The sequence below is a fragment of the Phoenix dactylifera genome, chromosome 12 (genome assembly GCF_009389715.1).
Source record: "Phoenix dactylifera cultivar Barhee BC4 chromosome 12, palm_55x_up_171113_PBpolish2nd_filt_p, whole genome shotgun sequence".
NCBI classification, from domain to species: Eukaryota; Viridiplantae; Streptophyta; class Magnoliopsida; order Arecales; family Arecaceae; genus Phoenix; species Phoenix dactylifera.
In genome coordinates, this window is record NC_052403.1 from 6,708,962 (window position 1) to 6,734,685 (window position 25,724).

At 38.7% G+C, this 25,724-nt stretch overlaps 3 protein-coding genes across 3 annotated transcripts; 1 reads left to right on the forward strand and 2 right to left on the reverse strand.

Moving 5' to 3' along the window:
• Positions 1-746: 746 nt before the first annotated feature.
• LOC103696740 (vacuolar protein sorting-associated protein 2 homolog 1-like) lies at positions 747-7,338 on the reverse strand. Its single transcript, XM_008778456.4, has 5 exons — positions 7,035-7,338; positions 6,559-6,689; positions 4,053-4,157; positions 1,163-1,423; positions 747-1,049 (listed from the first exon to the last, which is right to left on the reverse strand). Exons 1-5 carry the CDS (start codon positions 7,069-7,071, stop codon positions 912-914), a joined length of 672 nt encoding a protein of 223 aa, XP_008776678.1. The 5' UTR covers positions 7,072-7,338; the 3' UTR covers positions 747-911.
• A 4,328-nt stretch (positions 7,339-11,666) lies between these two features.
• Positions 11,667-14,183, reverse strand: LOC103697847 (WUSCHEL-related homeobox 5-like). Its single transcript, XM_008779789.3, has 2 exons — positions 13,340-14,183; positions 11,667-12,434 (listed from the first exon to the last, which is right to left on the reverse strand). Exons 1-2 carry the CDS (start codon positions 13,671-13,673, stop codon positions 12,013-12,015), a joined length of 756 nt encoding a protein of 251 aa, XP_008778011.1. The 5' UTR covers positions 13,674-14,183; the 3' UTR covers positions 11,667-12,012.
• Positions 14,184-22,736: 8,553 nt separating this feature from the next.
• Positions 22,737-24,478, forward strand: LOC103696750. The gene has a single exon (XM_008778467.3). The coding sequence runs from the start codon at positions 23,409-23,411 to the stop codon at positions 24,369-24,371; it is 963 nt and encodes a 320-aa protein (XP_008776689.1). The 5' UTR covers positions 22,737-23,408; the 3' UTR covers positions 24,372-24,478.
• The last annotated feature ends 1,246 nt before the right edge of the window (positions 24,479-25,724 follow it).

Below are 25,724 nucleotides of genomic sequence, written 5' to 3' on the forward strand. Positions count from 1 at the left end.
GAGATACTCGACAGTTGTTGATTTCCATCCCCTTTCTTTACCTAGTCAGGAATTGTTCATGCAATCTATTAGCATAATGATCAAGCAAACAATAAGAAGACTATTGCATGCATTAGCTCTTTCAGGCACCGAAGGAATAAAATTGTCCCCTTTGCCATGCTAGGGTTCCAGATATGGCGAAATGGTCAGCATCGCCGGCGATCTTGTGTGATATTGTGACATGATCATCAGCTTTGTTCTTAATTTTTTTCATTTTGTTTTCCCTTTTTAGGTTCTGTGTGACTAATTTCATCAATCTGCCTGATACAAGAGCCGAAGTATCAGAGCATCTTCACCTGCAAACTGGTGACATGAATTCCATGCGTTTTCAGAGATGTTCACAAATTCTAAGGAAATGCATTAGTTTTAAACAAAAGTTGTAAAATCACATGCTAATATGTTAATTGTTCATCCTACAGCCGTTTCTCTTCTTTTTTTTTTTTTCAGGAAAAACGAAGGTGAAACGACCCAAAATTTATTTCAAATAGAGAGAAGAAACACAAGATCCTCAACGAGCGAGGCAGCACAAAAGTATGACGTAGGACCTCAGCAAGCTAATTGCCTACCAGCACACCTTAGTTTTGGAAAACCCTATCAAATATTTCTGGTTAAAAGATCCTCAACAAGAGACCTGTCGTTTCTCAGAATCTTAGAACCGCTTCTCTGAGAGAACAAGAATGGAGATGATAGGCTTGCAAGCGATAATCTATTGGATGTCTTGATAAAACATAATTTATTAAATGTCTTGATAAAACATACACTGGTGCAACTTTGTATGGGGGAAATTTTTCACAATCAGACTACAATACATGATGCTAGATGCTAGTGATCCATTGTGTCATTGCTTCATCAGTCACACGCTATTAAGATTACTACATTTTTCTTAGATTGTCTAATCTTGCCTGCAGTTCACTGTCAATTGCGCTGTCAACGGTCCCAGATGTTTCAGCTTGAGCAACCTTGTTAGTTGCCACTGGTTGAGCCACAGCAGATGTTGGTGCTTTGACAAGCTGTGCACAAATTACAAAAACCAATGGATCTCAGTACATCATCTATGAAGCAAGCTTAAGAAAATTCTCTGGTTTCAAGGAAGGGAAAGGTAAACAGATAAATAAAAATATACCTCGGCATTAATGTCAATTCCAATTTCATCAAGGACCTGGTTCACAAGTTCTTCTGTTTCTTCTTCTTCCTCGTCACCTTCCAAGGCATCATCAATGGCATCTCCCATCACCTCGCTGACCATTTCCATCCTCTCATTTTGCCGTTCAAATTCTTGCATTATCTTCTGCATTGCTGGTATGTTCATCTGCCTGTTCATCTGTCCCATTGCCTTAGTAACACCTTTCATAGCCTCACCCATGGCTTGGGTTGATTTCAATGTCTGCAAGAAGCACAAATAGTTATAGCTGTCATCAGTCGAAAACCGAATGGTGAGATTAACAGCTTCCGAATTTTAAATCTGTTCCAACTCTAGTAAAAAAAAAAAATCACAAACAGCATGCATCTGCTGATTCAACCAACTTATATTGGATTAGAGAACCTCACACTGCATGCGGAATATTTAATTCTCCATGGAATTGGCAAAAGTATGGTTGCTTGCACGTTCAGAGTCAGACTTGCTTATTAAGTCTTCTGCAACTTTCATATCAGTTCTATCATCCTCTCAAGCAACTTTGAAGGAGTGGAAATTGTAAAACTTCATCAATTAGGGCTGAAAGCATATCAGATTATATTCGACTGTATCCGTTTCCGTATACGATTCGGGTCGGATTGGATACTATTTTATTGGTCCGATCGGATTCAAATCCAGATAGTCAGATCAAAAATCTCCCAGATACGGATACAGATGCGGATATATTTGATTTTCGGGATCCGGATATCCGTATAACAAAGATAGGTGAAAAGAAAAAGTTTAAATTAAGTTAAATTAGAGAACCAATTAAGTGGTTAACCAAACCTAAACTAAAACAAATTTAGATATCGAATGACCGTTACTTAAGACAATAACCCGAATATAGAATACTCGATTTGAATAAAATCTTTCGAATCACCTCACACGCCTGAAAAGCTCAAACCTCTTATTCATCCATTTCATCCCTTTTTCCTCTTCGTCGTCTTCAAGCTATTAGGGTCTCGAAGATCCCGTCCACTTTTGAATTTTCACCCAGCAATTGCAAACCAGTGACAACCGTGAGACGCCTTGGAGGCGGCATAGAGCTCGTCTACTTCGGTGATGAGCAACCTCGAGCGGTATATCCTTTATGACATTGTTAGTTTTTATTATCGATAAATACTTGTCAAAATTATTTTTTTTATTGAATCTTTCTTTTACGATCATGTCTTCATTACTAGTTTTCATCATTGAATTTTGCTCAAATTTGATTAATATCCGAAAAGATATTCGATTTATATCTGTATACAGATAAAAAAATATGAATATATTTAATATCCGATTTGTATTTATATCCGTTTATAACAAATATGGATACGCTTAATATCCGATTCATATCTGTATCCATTTAGAACAAATATGAATATTAATTTTGATATCTGTTTAATATCCGCATCCATATCCGTATTCGTTGAAAAATATAGATACAACAATATCCAATCCGTTTTCAGCCTTATCATCGATCAATGCAACTTGTACACCACTTATATTGATCACCTATGTGATCAAGGATATTACATTTTTTTTAACACAATAATTGTTAATTATTTACAAGTCAACATCCCAACCCACACACAAACAACAGAACCAAAAAAATACCCCTTGCCCTACCCATGTCCAATGAGCACTTGTTTCCATTAGAAAGCGATGGAATCTATAAACCTAGCCAACTTCCTTCCACTCATCTCTCTCTCTCTCTCTATTTATCTATCTGTATCTCTCTCTTCTCATTTCTAGCTGCCTACTCATCTTTCTCTTCTTTTCCTTTCATGCCTTTATCTCAACTTGCCCGCTACCTCTTAATTTCTTTTTATTCCCTTTTTCTTTTCATTCTCTTTCCTTTTTATCTGTTTCCTTCTTTTTTTCCATTCTTAATTTCTTTTTTTCCTCCAATCTTTTGTTTTCCGACATCTACACATTTTTATGGCTGAATTTGTAAATTGATGGGAACGAAGCCAGCTCATCTGGCTTTGAATTATTTTGCAACCATTGGAAAACATTTAATAATTGAATTACTACCAGAAATAATATAATTAGATCTACTTATTTTCTTTCATTTTGTTAGCTGTAAATATAGCTGATCACGGGCCATGCCTCGGGCCTAAATTTTATTCTTTTTTAATCGGGTTTCGGGCCGGGCCTGTTTAAAATTTGATCTTCTTTGTGCCCAAGCCCGGCCCATGATCAGCTCTAGCTGTCATGAAGAACAACAACTAAATTGGATTGCAAGATATTGCACAAATGATTCTCTTAAACACCATTGTATTACTATGAAGTGGATTGCTCAAAAAATTTTATACAATATAAAAATTTGATGCCTGCCATACATCACACATTTACTGCAAAGATTCTATAGTCATCAATATAGAGCCTAAATGGTTGCTTGATCCGTTCAGCGCATGATATTTGTTGCTTCAATTCAATTTTATTTAAGTCCACAAAACCTTCTAATTGGAGGCACAGGCATCCTACAGTTTGATAGTCTTCTAGTATTCAGCACCCCAGTATAATCATAGCATATTCAATTATTTAATTGTTAGAGAGGCCCTCTGAGAGATGTCTGCAGTTTCCAGATCATTTTAATTCCAAGCATGACAAGAATTGAATCTTTAACAAGCATGAAGTATGTTTTAAAACAGAGCTTGTGCACAACATTTTCACCTTCTCAGCATCAAAAGTAGTTATAATAGGCACTTTCATAAAGGAACGGTCGACTGACTATTATTATATCAAAGAATCAAACTAATCGTATCAGACAAAATTTAATGAACAAAATGTAATTTCTGGCCTTCTTCATCACCATTTTCACATCAAAAGCAAGTGAAGAGACTTGATTTACCTGAATTCTAAGAGATACACCTTGGAGCTGTGATTTCAGAGCATAAAACTTTGTGATCTGATGTCTTGTTCGAATAAGATCTTTGGCCATAACTTTTACAGCTCCCTATAACAAAATATTTATACAACAAGAAAGAGATACGGCTCAGGAAACGGTGAAGCTTACTGTAAGTTAGACATAAAAATAATGCTCATAGATTAATTCTCAAACAAAAGAATACAGCAAAGGACCAAATAAAAAGGTAAACAGGGAAGCCAAAAAAAGATCACAGCTAAAAGATTTCAGATGTTCCAAATACAAGTAACTAGATGATTGAGAGTAACAAATACTTTAAAGTAACAATTAGCACAGAATTCAAGATACATTCTGAAAATAAGTAAAGCATACTCCTTGGTGCCCTCAGAATGAAAACTTGAAATATATGTTGGTTTAGCAGGGTCAAATATCTCAGTTTCGCTGATATTATGATAAAAGAAAGGGACATGTTCGATGTTGAATGCGTTTATGTGTACCCACTTATCTGATGACGAAAGAAAGTCAGAGTGACTTGTCCTGCATCAGTAATGGCAAGTCCAAATACTTTAAATCATCAGCTGCACAAGGAACTCATACAGCCTTCTGAAAATCTAAGTTGACATTAAAAATATAGTAACAAAGCATCCAACTTAGTAGTTACATAACAATGCCAGAAAACGCAAGCAATATAATTTTACAGCCATCTTTAGATATGGCAGGATGGTGAAATCACCGCACAGGCATCAATTTTAATCCATTGATAAAAGCAGAGCTGCCTTTAATTTTTAACTTCCAAAAAAAAAAGCAGTGAATGTTCAAATTCCTGGTGTCCACATAAATAGTTAAATACTTACAGTTATCCACAACAGTTTCTAAGCTTACTAGAAGAATTATTGCTCAGCACAGTTCAGAATTTATATATATAGGATGGCATACTATACTAGGGAGTGATAGGTACAAGAAACAAAATATTTGTTCAATTCAAATATTACTATTTTCTGAAATATTTGTTTCCCTTAAGAGAATTGGATAGGTGTTGGTTAATGGACTGGGGTTTTCAGTATGTCATAGAATGTTTGGTTTATTGAAGACAAAATAATGAAAACTGATTGAGATGGCATGATCATGTTTGGCATAGATAATAGGAGGCTTCATAGGGACGGGTGCTCGAACTTCTTGTAGTAGTCGAAAGAGAGGAGAGGAAGACCTAAGTTTATTTAAAATCCAAGGAAAAGAGTTGCAAAAGCTTCTGGTTGCGTCAAAATGTAAACATTAAAAGAAATCGGAGGCAAACAAGGATTCACAAAGATAGTTGGGGCAAAGCTTGAAGGTTTTGGTCATGGATATGGTTATTATAAGTACAAAGTTTTTGTCTTAGTTATGTTTATCAGCATCAAAATGTACTTAAGATGTTACAATGTGTATGACTGCATGCATGATATAGAATCTAGCTTTTATAAATAAGTTCTGATAAAAGATAAATATTATGTGACGATTAACCTGTTGTACTGACTTCAAAAAGATAAAGATAATATCTCGCTTCAATACAATATGTGGCCTTGATCATTGGTTCTCATGTTTGCTACCCTCAAACTTTTACCACCAGCAATTACATTGCATATTGTCCATAACCTACAATGTTAATAATCACCATCACTTCTCTTCCCCCTCCAACGACCAACATAACTTCCCCCAGCTTAATCCCAATCCCAATCCCAACCCAAATATGAATGTAGTAGGTTGGATTTGGATCTAATCAGTCTACATCTAATAATCCTGACCAAGGTAGATCAATGGGTTCATCATCTATAATAACAGAGCCCACCCAAAGCTATAAATTCCTGGGTCTGGGTCATAAGTCAAGCCATAAATAAACCAAGACTGCCAAAACCTGGATCAAACAAGCCAAGAACACGACTCATTCATCATCATAGAATATGAAATTTAATTGAAAATATAGAACAGCATGGAAAATCACTAGAGAGCTCAAGGAAAAAAAATACTGCTTGAGGTAAACATGAAGCATAACCTAAAAGGTCATAAGAAGGAAACACAAGAGGCAGACCTTTACATGTATATTCCTGCTTATTCATCATTCCAGATATAACAGATCTAAAATGTGGGATCATGGGATATAGCTCACGCCTATCTGACAAATCAACCTGCTTGTCCTAGCCTCAAACTTCTTTGTTCCTTTCTCTTTCCAACTTGTAAACTAAATGATTCACAATTCAGCTTAATCATCCATGATCTACCTTTTCCAGAAAGTATCACACTATCACTTATTGCCCCAGCTATCCCAAGGCAACCGAGAAAACATCAACAAGAGATATGACCTTTAAAAGGATGCAGAACGAATTTTAATGGTAACATGGAAGTATTGGAGCAGTAAGTAACACATAATAATTTGAAGACCAAGCTAGACCGAAGCAAAACTCAAAGATCTGAACTGTTCGATAGGAGCATCGGAGAAGTCGCAAAAGGGGCATACCATCTGCCCTTGCTTGGCCGCTTTCTTGATCTCCGTGATAAGCTTTTTCTCCTGGGTTTGCAGTCCTTGCCTCTCCCTTTCGATTTCTCTTATCGATCTATCCAACATTCGCTTGTTCTCCCTCAGCAGCTCTGTAATTAAACATAGCAACCATTAAATCCTCAAAATGTCCTCCACTTTTGGGAGGGTATTAGAGACGAAATCATAATTTTTTTCATAGCTAAAGATAAAATTATACACAAAAGATCCATTTGTACTTAAAAAATGGAAAAAACCTCAAAATTAGAGAATAAATAAATTTAATTTTAAGAAAATATGGTTAACAGCCCTAATCGAATCGCAAGCCGAAAACATTATCGAATTGGTGACAAAAACAGGGAAATAACATGATATTTACTTGCCTGCGTTCAAATAGATTTACAAAATCAACAAAAAGAAAACCAAAAGGATCATGGACGGGTTAAGGGAAAGAGTACCTGCGGGGGTTTTCTTCTTGCCGAAGAGAAAACTCATAGTTGGAAATTCCGATTTGTTCTCTTTCCACTCTCTCCTTTTGTTGCTAGATCGATCTGATGGAGAGAATTATAAGAGGAAAGGGCGTGAGCTTCTCTTCGTTTCTCTCGTCGTTCTTCTCCGCTGTTTCCTTTTCTTTTCTTTTTTTTAAATTTCTCTTCGAAAAGGCTAGGTTCGATCGATCGACCTTCCTCCTTCCTCACGCGGTAAGGGGCTGTCGGTAGCGGGCGAATTGGGAATTTTAATCCAATACGGCCTCTCTATAAACTTAGTAGACACCTAACATTAATTATCATAATATGTAGGGACCTAGAAATAATTCTTCTAAAGCATGTTTCGCAGGTAAACACTGCGCGTGATCTGCCGTCTTTACGTGAAAATTGCTTTAAGAGAATTATCCAGGGATGCCTGAACATGTTACAACTTTTTTTCAGGTCTACTAGTAGAGAAAGTTCGCACGCCGTGTACTTTAAATGAAATTACTGTTTGACCCTTGTTAATTTATTATGCCAAGTATTATATGAGGTATGTTGGAGGAAAGTTCTAATTTTAACTTTTTTTATAAGTCTTATACGACATAGTTTTAAGTCATTAGAGAAATATTTTATGTCGACTACCCTGATATCTATTACCTTTTATTTGAGCACCTAAACAATAGTCACAATTTCAACGTTTGGAAACAATTTGGCTTGAGGTAATGGTTCAAAATTTTGGAAAAATCTGACAACTTTAAAGAAGTTTGGATAACGAAAAAAATTGAACAGACGGCATTTTTTGAATATTTAGAAACTTATTAATCAAAAAGTTATGAGAGGCAAAAAAAATGAATGATAATAAAACCATCGTTCTTAGCAACAATATATGGTCTATATCATTAACTTGCAATATATATTTTTAAAATTAGTTATAATAACTTATGAATAAATCATAAAATTAGTCTATAATTCAAGAAAAAATGAATAACTTTGAACTAATTCATTCCGGAATTGTTCAACCAAGAGGATAAAATAGTTTAAGATTTTTTTGATAATTTAGATAATATTATAAATATGGTGTAAACTAATATATGTTACTTCTTCATTATGATATTGTTCTTTGAATAATAACATAGACCTTTCTATATTGAAATACAACTTATATAAGGAGGATTTATATTAATAAAACCAATATGTACACATATATATAACATAATCATATTACTAGCTATTTATGTATCATAATAAACTTTATCTATACAGTTATATTTGCAATATGCTTAAGCAAAATGGATTCTTTTTTCCTTTAAGAAAGCAAATAAAATTTGTACGCATGTTGCACATGATGACGATTTTTAATCTATGCAATGAATTGGGGCATGCACTAATAGTCACACATATTTGCTTTGAAAGTAAAAGTTTCGAGTTTGAGTTCCTGAGGACAATATCCTCATCGTCTAGGAGTTCATGCATGACTTATCGAGAGCCTTATGCAGACAGAGCCTAATGTCGTTAAGCTGAATATGGAGAAGGCTTATGATCGGATGAGCTGGTGTTTTCTTACCTACTCCTTAAATGGAGAGTTTCGGATTTGGTGAGGCCTAGATCTGTTGGGTTATGGATGTGTTCAAGCACCTTCCTTCATTGTGAATGGTACATCCACCCCCTTCTTCATCTCCACCGTTGGCCTTCAGCAAGATGGGGGCACAATAGAAGTATCTAGGGCTTGACCTGTCAGTGTAAGGTGAGGGGCATTGATTTTAGAGTGTTGTATAGAGTCACAGCGTTGCGACCGACTGATGGAAGCTAGCTATGGAAGCTCCGAATCCACCCAAGGGTAGCCTTGTTCCTAAGGTAGCATGGACGAGGCTGCTGACTTGGGGGGTGCTTTGTAGAAGATGGTGAGTCTCTCCCTTAGTTATGATAGTTGCTCGGAGGTCGAGAAATCAATGGATCATGTTCTCTTCGGTTGCCCAAGGGTTGTACTAGTGTGGCGCCAAACAGGAGCAGCCTATAATTTTCTGCATTCTCCATCTTCGGCCACAACTTTTCTTGATTACTTGAAGAAATTCGTGAAGAGACCTGCCAGCTCGGCTAGTGGTACTAGATGCGCCTATATTGCTTATCATGTCTAGTTAAGCAGGAACGCTAGAGTTTTTGAGGGCAGGTGGTAGTGCCCAAGGTGTGTAGCAAACATGGCACTCATCCATGCAGCAGAGCATGACTAGGCTGAGTCCGTCGATCGAACCGAAATGGTGAGGAATATCTGGGGCTTTCATTTAGCTCTGATGGTGCCTCGGGCAATATTTATTACCTGAGAGCCCCCATCCCCGAGCCTTCTTAAGATGAATTTTGGCGGCAGTGTATTGGAAGATGGAAGAGGAGGCGGCAAATGAAATTTTCAAAGATTGACCCGCCGTTTCTTATTCTGCACAAAAAAACCCTGCCTGATTCACTAATTCGTGGGAAGATATTGAACTTTTGGATTTGAAAAATGTTTCAGAAGGCATCTCTGAAGTAGATGGTGATTGATAGAGCAATCCTTGATCGTAATTTTCAGAGTACTTTTGTCATCAGAAATTTTAAGTCCAGCTTGATTGCAGCAGGGGGATATCAACTTCATGACACTTTTATTTTTGAGGCAGAGATGAGAGCAGCCTAGGAGGATATCTCTTATGCTCGCCTTGTCCTAGGGACTGATCGGATTCAGCTCAAAGGAGATTTGCTGACTGTCATCTAGCGGATCCAGGGTCATGCCAGGGCTAGTGTTGATTGCGGTAGGGGGATGTCGACTTCATGCCACTTTCATTTTTGAGGTGGAGATGAGAGCAGCCTGAGAGGGTATCTGTTATGCTTGCCTTGTCCTAAAGGTCGATCAGATTCAACTTGAAGGAGATTAGACGACTGTCATCCAATGGATCCAGAGTCACGCTAGGGCTAGTGTTGACCATCCTTTACTGTATGATATTTGTGGTCTTCTACGGGATTGTCTGGACACTTGGATCACTCATGTGTTCTAGGAGGTGAATAGAATGGCTGCTTGGGTGGCATCTTACGTCACCCAGCATTCTGATGGTCTATTGCGGGATAGCCTGTAGCCTTCTCCTCTTGCCCTTCGTCTTCTTCTCTTTTCTGATTTTGTTGGTTACTATAATGGTATGATACTATCCATGTTACCAAAAAAAAAATATGGACTTGGATAACTATAATATTGATGGTCCTTTTTTTCTTAAAAAAAGACGTTTAATCCATTAGAATAACTATTTTTTATACTATACAAACAAGCAAATACCAATGTCCACCTTTGGTATATATAAAATAATTGTTGAACCTTCATTGGTAACTTGATAAGTGCACTATCTGTGTTAACAATTGAGAAGCTTAACCATGATATGTTCTTAAAATTCTAATTCATTGTTTATATATCCTAAACACATATATCATAAACTCAAATTCATTTATTGCATTAGGAAAAATTAAATAGATATCATCATATTTCCACGATTGATAACATATCTATATCATTTGTATGTCACTTTGTATGGAAGTTGTTATACGAAAACATTATTCAAGATCAAAATAGTATTGGCATTTAAGAAGTCCAATAACGCTCCCAATGCATGTCTAGTCCAATCTATGTCCTCTTGTTTCTATTTCCTTATTTTAATTTTAATATATTTTCTTTCAACGTTGGACCCATATTTAGTTTCCTGCCATTATATTTATTAGTTATAATGCATGCGCAAATACATGTGATTACTGCTAAAGTTTGCATATATATAAAGTATACGCATTTAATTTTAAAAAATATTGTAGATTTGGTATTAATATGTCATGTTCATGAAATTGTTTAATATCGATCTAGTTAGTATACTTAATTAAGATAAATTTTATTTTTTTGCTAGAACCAATAAACCCCTATCAATTTAGATATTAAGGATAAGATCACCGTAGACCTGCACGTGTGTGAGGTAAATTATATTTTTAGGATAGTGTTAATCATATGCATTGATTCGGGAAAGATCTTTTAATAATTTTTATTCTTTTATAATACTATTCTAAAATTATAACAATAGCAACATAGCAGTCTCTATGCCATATTCCTCCAGCATATTGTACGTAAAATTATGGAAATTTCAACTTAAGAAGAGCTTCTCCTTTGGACACCTCGGAGTACAGCAATGTCAAAATCCTTCTTTACAGAAATTTAGCATAGTTAAATCGACGAGAAAGTAATCCAATTAGGGTTATCATGGGAATTCAAAACTTGAGAAATTAATCTGCTGTTATACAGTGTTAGGATTAGATATTGGATATTGATTAGAATTCATTTCTTATGAAAATCCTTTGGTACATACATGTATTTTTTTAATTTTTTTTTTAAAATTTCACAACTTGGAATTTCTTTCTTGGAGCACAAAGATGTTTTAAGCCATTTGCAAAGCTGTTGGTATTACACCAATGACAGGCGCTGAAACGGGACTACTGTCTTGTTTTGGATTAAAAAACGGGACTACTGGTTGCAGACGGTAAAGAAACCATACAAAGCTACAACTATATTGGCGAATAGCAATCGTAGGACTTCCAAATCATAAATAACTCACACGAACCCGCTTCGTTTTCAAGCGATTTCACGTTTCAGTCCAAAAATGCGACCTCAGGCGCATGACCCACACTGTCCGGCCCCTTCCGGCGTTCACAGACATAGAAAATAAAAGAAGATAAACAAAGCCGGGCAACATCACCAGTCCTGAACATTTGACGACATTTCCTCAAACTAGAGGAACAAAGCCAACAAAACCAACCATTCCTTGTTCCCTCCAATCTCTCTATACATTCATTTATTCACCATGGCCTAAAAGACACAAAACGGTAGCAAAACATAAAAGGCAAAGGAGATGAGATCCAAGCAGCAAACGTCCAGTCCTTTTTTTTTTTTGAAACACCCAGAACAGTACTGGTTTTCTTAGTATGGCTTCTTAGGAGCACTGAAGAAATCGAAGGGTGGTTGGCTCTCATCACCACCGACCTCTTCTTCTCCATCGTCCACGCTCTCGGCCTCTGCTGAGGCAGAGGTTAGAGTGCTTCCGGATCTCTCCTCCAATGTTCCCGTGGGGTGCAATGGGAACAGCTGCAGCGTCTCATGGGGGCCGTTCATGTCGGCATGACCAACATCGCTGTGGTCCGTTCCAGTGGCAAGATGATCATAATGGTAAGCTCGATGATGTGAGTTGCTGCATGCCTGTGGGATTCTCTCTTGGTTCACTTGAAACTCTGGTCTTGGTTTCATGTTCCCAGCTCCGGGTAAGAAAATGCTAGGGAACTGTGGTTGGTGCCAGCCAACTCCACCAACCTGTGGTACCGGAAAGTAATATGGGCCGCGGACAACTGCGTGAAAGATGGGCCAGAAAACCATCCGATAGATGATATGATGAGGGGGGGAAAAGAGAGCTTGTTTAACAAATAGGAAAGCTATGACAGAGAGAGAGAGAGAGAGAGAGAGAGAAATAATGTAGTTTTACTTGAAACTTTAAGATGATTCCAACTGTAACACAGCAATACAAAAGGTGATTAGCAGTACAAAATTTTTATTCCGGTGTACGAAAAAAAAAACAATTATAAGTTGCCTGGAAAATTAACATAAGAGCTACTAGAGATAAAAGTAGGAGATCTGCTGTTATCTGAAAATTCACACAAAAAAATGAAGGGGAAGTAATTGAGGGAGAAGCCTGAAGGACAGCTTAGAATAGGATAGTTGTTCAATCTGGAGCAAATAAAAAAGTAACTGCTAAGGGAAGAAGAGATGGCTAGTTTTTATAATTCTTATTATTATTATTATTATGCAGTTACTGAAGGCTAGTTAAAACATGAGCAAAAGCATGAGAATGGTAGTAAAGCGAGAGAAGCATCAGACCCAAAACGAGAAAGGAGATATTATAACAAAGAAGCAAACAGAAAGGTAAAAGTAAATTTAAGAAATTACACAAGGAAAGAGAAGTGCACAATCTCTTATGCACGCAAACAAGTAAAGGATCATTAATTATATTTCCAGCTTAAGCAAAAATGATGCATTAATTACAGATTGGAAATATAACCAATATATAAATGGAACCACAATGACAACCTGCGCGATAAATACGGTTTTTAGGCGAGGGAGTAAAAACAAGAACTGAAAAAAATCTTATCTCAAGCAAATAAAAAAGAAAGGACGGATCACCTTAGACCCTTCAAAAAATAATTAGCCAACTTAAAATAAAAGAATAAACGAAGAACAGAGAGCCCAAGAGGCTCACCATTGGTGCAAGTTGGTGGAGGAGGTGGTGAGAGGACGGGTGCCGGGGGTGCCTGCAGGTGGAGGAGTGGGCTATAGGAGGCAAAGCTCTCCTGCTTCTGCTTCTGCCGCTGGCGAGCCTTGTGGTTTTGAAACCAGTAGAACACATTCTTCCCCTCGATACTCCCGTACTCCCTCAGCAGGCTAGTTATCTGCTGTATCTGCTCGGCGCTCGGCGTCCGCATCCCCTGCCGGTAGAAACCCTCCAGTATCGCAATCTGCTCCTTGGTCGGACTCCACCGAGAGGCGGACGACGACGGCGGCGAGGCCGATGCCGATCCCTTGCATTCCTCCATGGTTGGAGGAGGCTATAGAGAGCTAAGGGGAGGAGCTGCTTGATGTGAAGTAGGGTTTTGTTTTGTGGGGGCAGGGGCTGGCCTCTTTTATGCATGCATGAAGGGTGGTGGGGGCTGGGAGTGTGATATGTATTTGTCGTGTAGTGGGGTCAAAGAGCGTGAGAGGGGGGAAGGGGTGGGTTGGAGTTTGACATGCGGGTGGTTTCTGGTGGCGGACAGCTCTGAAAACATGGCCGGGAGCGGCCGAGGGGCGCGGGTGCCGCGTCGCTTGTTTGGCCCGGATCTGGGCATTGAATGTTGTAGGTGGGCAGCAATTGGGATGGGAGATTACGGAATTGGGTTTTGGGTTTTGGGGAATGGCCAATGACTATGGGTTACTTTTGGATTGGAGCTCATATTAATGGTCCAATGGATGAAAATTCTAATTCTATTCTTGGATGCCCTTTGGGCTCTGGCTGGCTGAACCATGAGATAATAGAACCATGGAAAGTGGATCCAGAATCCTATAGAAAAAAATAAAATAAAATCTGGAAAGATTTTTTTTTCTTGCAACCCCTAGCTTTCCTGCCATTGGAATACCACCATCGGAAGGAAACACAATAGAACACAATAGAAAAGCTCTAAATTTCTAGCGCCAAAGCTTGAAGAACAATGAAATTCTTATGGTTGTGCAAATCCACGTCTATATAGATTAGGATCGAGCTCCAAATCCCTCACTCTAGAGCTCAAGACTGATTAGAGAAGGAAGAAAGGCGGAGATTTCTCCTGAAGATCGATGGCGATTCGGATCCCATAGCTCGTTCCCAGAACCAAAAGGTGAAGAGAGGACTTCGAGCCTCGAAACCCTCAGAGAGAGAGAGAGAGAGAGAGAGAGGTGGGAAAAAAGAGATAGATGGAGGAGATAGAGGACCATTGAATAGACGTCCCTCAATCTGCTGCACTAATATAACAACCGCAGCTATCCAGGAGCATGGATAGAGAAAGGGCGACTATAAAGTTCACGATCTTGACACAAATGGTGTGCTAAGGAACAGTCTGGATCGTCCGATTCATGTGGTGCCCTTGAAATTCAAAGATCTTTTTTATTAGAAGAATATTTTAAAATTCAAGACCCTTTTTATTAAATTAAATAATTTTAAAGAGCTTCCAATGATAGGCAAATTAAATTTTATTTCTAGGTTATATCTTTCTCCATGTAACCTATGCAATAATTTTGGTACTTAAAACTATGTCTAATTGAGTCATGTACCTGATTGTCGGAAACATTGAAAAGGGTAAAATAAGGGGTAGAGAGAGAAAGGGCAAGAGGAAGGAGGGAGGGTGAGGAAATCCTAATTTATTATCCAAACATAGAGTAGAATTGGTTATACGGATTTTTTTCTCCCAGTAGGATTTTGTGTATAATCCTGTAGGATCAACACCCACATCCCATCATGAATTTTATCCTAAGGTTATAAAATTCTAGGCACCCGAATAAGCCCTGAGTAGGCTTTTTATCCCCTTGGAGATGATATAAACTCTTTCATTGTGTAATTAGACTTGATCGGGCCTTGATCTCTTTTCTTCTATATATTGCATATAAAAGTAATTATTTATGTAGTATTTGTAGTGATTCATTTGGTAGATTATATTCATGATTATCATGTAGTTTAACGTACCTATTGATTTCATTAATATACATGGTAATCATGATTGTACACCTGGCGATGTATAAATCTCCCATCTTGGAGATGTTTGGCTCATCTTTAACTCTTCGATGCATTGTGTATCACACTAAAAAGTACGTGGACATCTTCCGAGATAAATAAGAGCTTTTCGTCTACAAGATGGAGGATATGGCAGACATGACTCTATGGCACAAGAATCCGAACTCAATAAGTGTTCAAATGGCGACTTTAAGAACAAAATTAAACTATCTAATAAATTATTCTCAAAGATGCATAATACATGATAAGTAGTTGTTAATGAATGATTGTGATCTCATTACCCAATACGATGCATAATATAATTATTTTTCACTTCAGTTCCTTTCTCTTGGTTAGAATGAGTTGATGACCTACTTTAAATCAATTAATGCTTTTTTCTAATTTTTATCCCTCATAAAAGTATTACTTAACTTGTGACTATATGGGATTGTAGTGCAATCCACGCGTATCGTCGGATAACCTTGACACAAAATACATGATGTGGCTTAAAGTTTATTCTACGACATAATTATCCGTAAAAAATTTTATTGTAAATGATCTATTATATATTTTTATTATTAAAATGAAACTCCCCAATGATGTGTGAGGCTGCTCGAAAATTTATCTTTATGGAAAATACATGTATTGCATGTGCCAGATTTAAATTGTCAGCATTAAAAGCAATCTCTACATATGTTTGTGAGGCTCGAATTTGCTCATCTGGATCTTAAAAGTTTGATTTCAAATGTGCTTTAAATGTTCTTTCCTTTTATTTGCAGACTTTTCTAACGTGCAACTCCTGCATGCTTTAAATGTCTTTAAATGTTCCTTCCTTCTCTTAAATCTAATATAATTAATTCCACATGGGGCACCTAATCTAGATAGGCTACAAAGGATAAGGGATACATCAATTCTAACCTGTGCTTCATCCTAAATCCGGTTTGCGCCCATGAAATACGTTCTTTCATCTAATCGGACTAAATCTAGCAGAGCAAACCACGTACGGAGGGTTATTCTTGGAATCGCATGCACCAACCCGTACACACCAAATAGTTAAAGGGAGCAGCAGTTCAGGGTGGATGAGTGCCAGCGCCCCGCAGCATGCTTGGCTTCCCCCAGGGACATGAATGATGGCACGAAATCCATTCCAATCACCAGGAGATTCGGTGGGAATTCGTAGGCAAGCAAACAAAGAAACCAGCCAAATACAAAAAGAGAAAGTTAATGCGGAAAAGGGCATGTTTGTGTGCATGGTAGTCAGCAGCCGAGTTACGGAGAGGAAGGGGTCAGGCCTCTTATCAGCGGCCAGGATATAGGTAATAGGTTCTTATGGCTGAGAGGAGCTATCCGTAGGATAGCAGAAGAGAAACGAGGGAGCTTTGGGAAATGGAGAGATGGCTTTTTGCAGTAGGCTGGGCGGGACGTGAGAGGGAGACCAAACAGCGAGGGGGATACTGGGAATCTCTGCAAATGCTTATGTTATGTATGGAGGGAAAGAGAACGAGACGAGATGGTGGTGGTTTTGTTGGGAAGGGAGTCGGAGAAAGCGTGGGAGAAAGGGTGGCCGGGGATTTTCCAACTGGGCGAGGCAGCGCCACCTTTTAGCGTCGCCTCGTGACCTCCAGCAACAACTATGAAGTCAGACGGCCCTTAACAAGTCTTTCTGGTGACATTGCAATATGAGCAGACTCACCTCCTTACATGGTGAATCGCACATGATCTTTCGAGTGAATTTTCTTATATTTCAAAGACATAGGATCGTCTTTCTACGTGCTTTCAGTTTGTTATCATGATCATTAACGGCCCGGTCCTTCATAAACCAAAAATACAACCTCTAGCTTTAGCTTCGGCAATCAGAAGCGGCTTAATACATATCGAGATCTAAGACGAACTCACTAATAATAATAATAAATATATTTAGAAATTACGTAAAAGTCTCAATGCATTTATAGCTAAGAATTTTTTTGGAGCCTCCATACATTTATAGCTAAGTCTTTAGACTGGGACGGTGGGACCCTAGACGACCGTCTTAATCATCTTAAAAATTGAGCCGCCCCACCAGCAACCAGCCAACAACTGCTTTGTGATATAAATTAAAAGCCCGTTGCTTGCTAGGGCAACTAAACTCTTGATAAGGCCATAAAACTAGAGTTAAAGATAATGCTATTTGCTCTTTATAAGGCAATAAAAGTTCATGGTTATGGAAGGATGAAGAAAATCTTAATGAATTATTGGCGCTGCTCGTGAATGGCCAATATATAAGGTGACAAATCATATCTTGGAAGGCTGATGTTTTTGAGAAACAGTTTCAGAGTAAAACAAGAGTCACAAAAGTATTTATAATATTATAGACTATAAGATATTTAGTCATTGGATCAAGGCTTTAATAATAATTTTTTTAAAAAAAACTCAGTCGAATGTTACGGAGTCGGATGCCGAAACGGCGAATCTTACGAATCAATTTCCCAAATCCCTCACTTGCATTATCGTCTCTACCTCCTTCCTTTCATCCTCATCCCCTTTCGTCATCTCTCTTACCTCTCTTGTTTCACTTTGTCTGATCTATTGTTATCTCGTCCTACTCCTTTGCCTTTACCTGGATCTACTCCAATTGCATATAATAATACAAAGTGACTCAACTGTTTGATTAAATGACTGAAAGAAAATCAAGGATTTGTATAACCGTTCACCATGGTCATGGAGAGGATGCTTTAAAGCTTTTTATGGAAATGAAGCATGCAGAAAGTTCTCTAGATGAGTTCAGCCTCGCTAGGAGCCTCGCAGCTAGCAGAAGTTTGGCATCACTTGAGAATGGAGAGCAACATCATGGTCTGATTACTAAATTTGGTTTTGAGTCAGACCTTCACGTGATAAGTGCTGCTGTGGATATGTATGGTTAAATGTGGAAGAGATGCATCATATGTTGAAGTTACTTCCTGAACTTAAGGATCAATCATGGTAATCTTAGAGTATTTTGATACCAAGAAGATGCATGCAAGACATGGTTGCTTTGAGAAGGTTGAAAAAACCTCTAAACGGATGCTTTTACCAGGTGGAAACCAGATTATGTTACCTTTGGCTTCTATTCTCCCTGCTTCCAATCATGCTTGCCTAGTAGACAAAGGTATCAGTTACTACAACGCTATGACTTCAGAGTTTGGTATCTCCTCAGGAATAGAGCACTGTGTTTGTGTGGTTGATCTACTTGGATATTCATGGAGGCTTGTTGAAGCAGAGAAGTTCATCAAAGACATGCCCGTGTTGCCGAATTATGTCATTCGGTGTACTTCACTGTCTTAACATCAGATCTCACAGAAATTCAGATTTTGATAGGAAAGCTACCCAATGCCTTATTTGAGTTAGACCCTTTAGAACACTCAGCTTCTGTTTCTACATCAAATGTAATGCAGCTGACAAATTGAGAATACATATGAAGTTAATCAATTTGAAATAGAGAGAACAGCTTGCTGTTGGATTGAGGTAAAGAATGATGCAACTTCCTTTGGCACTGGGGACAGAAGCCATCCACAGGTCCAGCAGTTCTGTTCAAAGTTGGAAGAGACCTTGCAAATGTTTAAACAAGTGGGTTATGTTGCTGATACCTCCCTCACTTTGCACAACACGGATGAAGAACAGAAAGAATATAACTTGTGGAACCACAGAGAAAGCTGGCTCTGGCTTTTGGGATAAGGCATGTGTCATAAGAATCTATAGTGAGGCTATTGCGAATCTTTTGAGTTTGTGGGGATTGCCATATGGTGTACATATTGGTTATCCAGGCTGCTGATCGGTAAATTTCAGTTTAGTGGGACTTCAGAATAAATTGTCTCAACTTGATCTGTACAGCTTTTTCATATTTCCTCTAAAGACCAGTTTAAGCCAAACTCTTATGGTCCTCCAAGTTTTGTTAGTATGCATCCTTAATTTGTTGCACAAATATTCAGCAGCAGCAAGAACAAAGTCCCTAATTCTGCGCAGGCATGGCAGAAAAATTGAAAGTATATTATTAAGGAGCAGGTGCTTATCTTAAGATGAACTGGAAGAAAACATCATTTGTGTATAGTGAAAAATCGTCGGATGCAGTTTCATATTTTTTAGTGGTCTGAAAAGTGATCATAACCAGCTTCCTTTCTTTTGCTAATCTATCAATTTGAGTTTCCAAGCTACATGCAATCATTCCTACCTCCAAAATAATTAAATTTGACTCTCTGACGAGCTTGGCAAGAAGTACGTACTTGCAAGCACCATGCAATTCTTTGAAATCAGAATGGGTAACTTTGTGAAGGAGCAAGGTCAAGGTAAACTTATTTCAAGCTGCTTGCTTTCTTGAAGGCTCGAGATTATATGAGAAACATATATAAGAGGTCTTATAAAAGGTTAGCTAATGGCATCATTTATTGCCATTGCATTGTGGCCTTATACATGAGGTTCAGATGATGCTTGTTTATGAAAGAGCAAATTGCGGACATGGCAGCTCTAGAAAACTCAATGAAGTGGAGAAGAAAAGCAAATTGGATGCATCCATACAATGACCTAGTTCTTTGAATTCCTACTCATGATATTTGTGGGGTGCTGCTGGAATGGTAATTGGAGAAATCCATATCATCATCCAATCAGTCGTCCGTCCAGTATTATCAAGAATGAGTTTCTATAGAACCAAAAATAAATGAGTCTTGTGAAGAATATTTGTTTAACTATTTTCCATAAAAATCTAGTAGCTACTATGTTTGCATGCACAATAATGCACATTAGCATGGGCCCATGCACATACGTGAGGCATGTGGCCGGTCACATCATGACCAGTTCAATTCTTAGCCTTATATATGTGCTTAGATGTAGATATTTTATATGTTTCATAAAACTGGTTTTGGTAATTAGACTGGTCATAAAACCTGGAAAGAACTTCCATGAAAATTATGTCTCTGCTTACTTTTCATAGATGTTTTTCCAATAAAATCTAATTGTTGATTAGTGGCTTCCACAAATCTCTTCCTTTATCAACCCTCCTTCATTGATTTCCATGGAATTATGCAGGAGAGCTAGGCAGGGTGTGTTTATTAGATGCTCCTAGATGCCTCACATTTAGCATCCAACCTAACATGAAGTCATCTTCATAAATCCTTCTTGTAAGAATATAGTTCTGCTTTGGTATCTTTTTCATGCCCTTCTTTGGGTCATAAAAATGACTTCCTTCTACAACTTCCTTTGGTCATGTTAGTAATGCTAGAGAGAAAAAGTAGCTTTGGCTTTGGAATATTTGGGAATCCACTCAGTTGCTTGTGGTCCCTTTGAAAGCTGGTCCCTTTGAAAGCTGTGGTCCATTCTATTGAAAAAGATCCAGTAGTTAGAAGCCAAAAGGATGCCTTTGTTCAAGTCAAGGTAATATCTATAAGCCGTTGGTTAGGATGCCCTAATGGCGAGGTGCCCTGGCTTGGGACGACCAAGATCTCATCTCCCTCTGCCCTATTCTCAGACCTAACCCTAGAAGCGAGGACAATCTAAACCATGGAGTATTAGATCAGATGGTTGACACCTGGCAATTCACTGGCCCATCCCTTCATGCGCGCATATATGCCCTTGTACAATTTACCTAGCTGTTCGGTTTTAGAATTTTAGGTTTTTCAGGGACTATATTAATTTGCAGTTTTCGAACTTCATAGTAGCTTTGAACCTTCTAACTGAAATAGTGAAGTTGGTATTTATCATTACAATATCTTCAATTACCAATGATATTTGTCATTTCAGTCCTTGATTGAGTTTTTTCGAAAAAAAATATCAAAAAATGTTATATAAATATAATTAAAAAAAACTATCCGCACAATTTTATTTGGACGGTATAATCCTAAATTTTTTAAATTGTGGGATCTCAATTATCTTGATAGATGAGCCAAGATCTTGATTTATCATGGCTTATATGGCAAGTAGAGATCTCAATTTTTCGAGATCTCGGCTAGATGTTAAATGCTCGGCCTACATGGTAAATCTAAAATTATCAACTATATTTAAGCATTAATTTCAATATTTATAAATTAAAAATTATTAAAAATAAAAAATAATTAAAAATATATGTTGATACATATGCAATACCGATCCAAATTTATATTGGCCAGGTAGTTTTTCATGTATGATAGAGATCTTGACTGAAATAAAAATCTTGATACCATCCTTGTTAGGGAGGGCATGAGGGTTCATTTTTATAGGATTTTTTGCTCATTCCAACTCTCAAATAACTATGTCTGTGATCTGCAAGTGGGTCAATATAATTGGAGCGGCTTCTGCATAGCTTAATTTAAAAAAAAAATGTGATCAATGATCGTTTCATCAATCAAATCCTATGTGGTAGTCTTAAACTACCACACCACAAGCCAGCTTAAATTCTCTTCAATTTACACCTTCCAAATATGACCATTTTTTTTTTGGTGTAACAGCGACTCACACACAGTGGGTGTGAGTGCAGCCTATAAAATCAAAGAGGAGAAGAAAAAACGAAAACGTCGGAACCAAAGAGTGATTGTCCTAAATAAAACCTCCGGAATGCTAAGCTGCAAAGGATACCATCCAGTCAGCCGCACTATTCACCTTCCTGTAGGCATGAGTGGCTCGATATATGGTGTACTCACCTAAGAGTTGACGGATGTCATAGGCCAGTCCATCTCACCGGCCGCACCGCCCAAATTATGAATCCACGATATCACCATAGCAGAATTTTCTTCAAGGACAATGCGGTCTGCGTCTAGCACTTGCCTCACGTAGGAGACCTTCTCTTACACAGCTCTGACCTCAACCCTGACTACAGACTGCTTGAAGATCCAACGACCTGCCGGCCGCCACAAATATGACCATTCGGATATTACACCAAGGCTTTGGTTAGATAGATATCATCTCATATAATTTATAAGTTTCGTCTAAGGTTTTGCTCGAGCCTTTTCTTTTTTTTTTTCCGCGCTCTCCTCCGCCATCGCGTCCACATCCGACGGGAGCGGGGTGGGGAGCGGTTTCCAGTTTAAATTCTCAAAAGTTCGCCGTTTTAACAATATAATTATTTTTGGCATCCGTGGCGATCTCATGCGTCCATCCAATCCCTGCCGTTCTTCCAAAACTCAACGGTCGTAAAGCACCAACCCAGCACTTGACCGTTATGCGGGAACATTTTTAAACCACACCTCCGGGCGTCCGTCTTTCATTGGTCCGTGTACCTGCAGAACAGAGAGAGCATCACGTGCAATGACAACTCGTCCCGCGCAAGTTAATCACAAACCCAAGCGTAAGCTTCGCCAATTCAACGGTCGAGATCGAGTCATACCGCGATGCACAAGCGTCTCCGCGAGGTAACGTAACGGGCAGCTTTATTGCGGCGAAGACCAAAGGCGGTGTCGTTCTCTGTTTTTATTGTATTTTTTTGGAGTTCGCTGGCTTTGGAGAAACGACGCCGTCCCCTTTTCAACTCCAGCCCATGTGATCGGCTCTCGAATGTCGCGATGCTTACCGGCCTTTCTGAGCTCGCAAGTTGGTGGTGGCGGTTTTCTTGCACTCCATGAACGATTGCCGGGTCCAAGCAAGGATTTTTGGGAGCAAAAGCTGGGAAATTAGGGTGGGAATGGCGGGTTCCAGCAAAAGCTGAGTTTTTTTTGGGAGCTTTGGAGGTGCCATTAATGGCTGGTGGTTCTCAGAATGTGGTCTCGATGGTAAAGTTGGGATTTTTATTGTGGTTTTAGTGTTTCTGGGTTTTAAAAGGAGGTGCGGTTTTTTTTTTTTAAAAAAAAAAGAAAAAGAATCGGCGTAATTTCTGCCTTGATTTCTGCTTTTGGATTCTGGGAAATGTTGCGTTTGTTTCAGCATATGTATGGGGTTTTGGGATTGTGAAGATTCCTCCTCCCAAGAGTAGGCTTTTTGTTTTTTTTTGTTGTTGTTCTGTTTGCTAGAACTATTATTGGCTTCAGGGATGAGCCAAAAAATGGAATTTTTAGAGCCAGGGTGGTGATTTTTTGGGCTGCTGTGGAACGATATTAGTGTTTTGGTGGCTTGGGGGGCGTGATTTGGAGGCAAAAAGATGCGACGTTTGAGCAGTTTGGGCATAGGGCTGAGCCTTGTCTCAGGGTTCCTGTTCTTGGCGCTGGCAGCAGAGCTTTACTACTTGTTTTGGTGGAAGAAGAGAGGAGCTAATGGAGATATAGAGGATAACTACACCAACCCAGGGAGAGAGCTACTCTGTCTCTTTTGCTGGAAGAAGCCATCTTCTCTAAGCTCCACAGCTCTCAACCCCCAAGAAATCTCCACTTCAGCTAATGCTACAGATCACTCTGATGATAGTCAGCTTTACCTCCACTCGAACTCAGGAAAAGATCTTCTGTTGAATCCATTTGGAGGAGGAGAAGAGAGTATGGAGGCAGAGCTTATGAGGCTACACAGCCTCTCAGGGCCTCCAAGATTTCTCTTCACCATCAAAGAGGAGACAAAGGAGGACTTGGAGTCAGAGGATGGGAGATCCAGAGGAGGGAGGAGCAGGAAAGGTTCGAGGGGGAGGAGCTTGAGTGATGTGCTTGTCTCTGCTGAGACCCCATTTTTAACTCCTCTCTCTTCCCCTCCTTTCTTCACCCCACCTCTGACCCCCTTTGATTGCTGCAGTCGACATGGATTCAACCCCCTCTTTGAATCCTCAAAAGAAGATGAATTGAACAGGGTCAGGTCCTCACCCCCTCCAAAGTTCAAGTTTTTGAAGGATGCCGAGGAGAAGCTCTTAAGGAAGACACTGATGGAGGAAGCCCTGAAGTCTCACAGAAATGGGGGAGTTGTTGAGGATTTGGCCAAGCAACATGCTTCTCTTCCTTCTCCTCCCACAGGCCCAGCAGAAGAGGAGAATGGTTCTTTCGTCAATATAGTCATTGGAAAGAATAGAGAGAAGGGGCACCTACACCATTCATGCTCCTCCCAGGTAATTCCATTACCTTCTTCCCCTTCAAATGTTAAAGCAACACATGGGAAGCCTACTTCCCACCTGAGTTCCAAGGAATGAGAAGTGGTTGTGTTTTTAGTTGTTGTTTGATCTTTAATCTGCCGTTATATTTTTCTGTGAAGGTTGTAGAGTGTGGAATATAAAGCAAGCTTTCATTTGCTTCTCAATTTGGCTGTGAGTTCAGTAGCCCATTCAGGTTTTTGGTATCTTAGTTTCTCCACTCATATACTGCAAGATTTTTTTTCATGAAGTTCTGTTTGCCATCATTCCAATTTTATATTTTTCAAGCCCCCAATTGGATATTTAGAGATTGCCTACTGCAAAGACACCGAAAGGAAGTATAGTTTCCATCCTCTTGTCTTCCAGTGTCTGAGCCTATAATTATTCATGCGGGGTGGTGCTTGGTGCTGCCTGCTGCTGCTGCTGCTGCTGCTGCTTTGTCAAAAGAAGAGGCAGCTGTGTTTTTTTTTTTTTTAATCTCAAGAGAAAGACCCTACCGACTCTTTCCATTACTTTTAGACGAGTCCATCAATCCTTTCTTTTCTTTCTTTGTTGCATAGTAAAATATTACACTTATTCATTCATCCCACCATTGGAAGGGATGTAGAAATGCTTGGTCAAAAAGGAGACGCAAGGCCCTTGACATTAGAGGAGCAGGTTTTCAGTATTCAAGATAAGATTACTGTAGGGATAAAGTTGCAGTAAAGTCACTACTATTTTTTAAAATGGGACTTTGTAATTCCCTTGCAAGGTGAAGCAAATATACCAGATGTTTTTGAGGTTGATGGGAAGCTGGGGCTGTCAATTTAAGATAGTTTTACCTGCTAAGAGGGGAAGGATTGAATGCTTGAGTTCTTTGTTTGTTAAAAATTCTAATTCTCTGCCATTAGCCTCAGGATTGGTGTGATCCCAATTGAACAATTTTACTGTCGACTTAATTGCTTTCCCACTAGGAGGGAAAGGGTTAAAAAGCTGGTGTTGCTTTGTTGGAATCTCCAATGCCTTCTTCTAATCCCAATTCAGGTTTGGTGTGACCTTACAGCAATATGCAAACCACCTGGATTTGTAGCCTTTGCTGCACCTTTGTTTGTGCTAACCGGCAATACAATGTGCTACTTATGGTCAACAACCAAGGCTGTGGCAGAACCCCTATTCCCTGCTTCCTTTTAGCCAAGACCAATTCCTTTTCGGTCGAACTTTAATTCTTTAATCTGATAATCCTGCACCAGGTCCTTGGTAATTCAATTGGAAATAGCATCAACGCTCTGCAGCATCTTACTCAGTGGCTTTACCCTTTATTCCATCCTTGCACAGAAAAAGAAAATACAAGTGCATCCTTTTTGTATTCAAAATTTTATTTCCCATGTAATTTAAACCTTGGCTCTGAAATGAATATTTTTATCATAGCAGGTA

What these genes read in the sequence shown, in the direction of transcription:
- LOC103696740 (XM_008778456.4), bottom strand. Translation starts at nt 7,071, where the DNA reads ATGAGTTTTCTCTTCGGCAAGAAGAAAACCCCCGCAG. An exon ending in CGGCCAAGCAAGGGCAGATG is followed by an intron (nt 4,158 to 6,558) that starts GTATGCCCCTTT and finishes ATTTTGTTATAG; the next exon opens with GGAGCTGTAAAAGTTATGGC. An exon ending in GAATTGACATTAATGCCGAG is followed by an intron (nt 1,050 to 1,162) that starts GTATATTTTTAT and finishes ATTTGTGCACAG; the next exon opens with CTTGTCAAAGCACCAACATC.
- LOC103697847 (XM_008779789.3), bottom strand. Translation starts at nt 13,673, where the DNA reads ATGGAGGAATGCAAGGGATCGGCATCGGCCTCGCCGCCGTCGTCGTCC. An exon ending in TCCACCAACTTGCACCAATG is followed by an intron (nt 12,435 to 13,339) that starts GTGAGCCTCTTG and finishes TCTTTCACGCAG; the next exon opens with TTGTCCGCGGCCCATATTAC.
- LOC103696750 (XM_008778467.3), top strand. Translation starts at nt 23,409, where the DNA reads ATGCGACGTTTGAGCAGTTTGGGCATAGGGCTGAGCCTTGTCTCAGGG.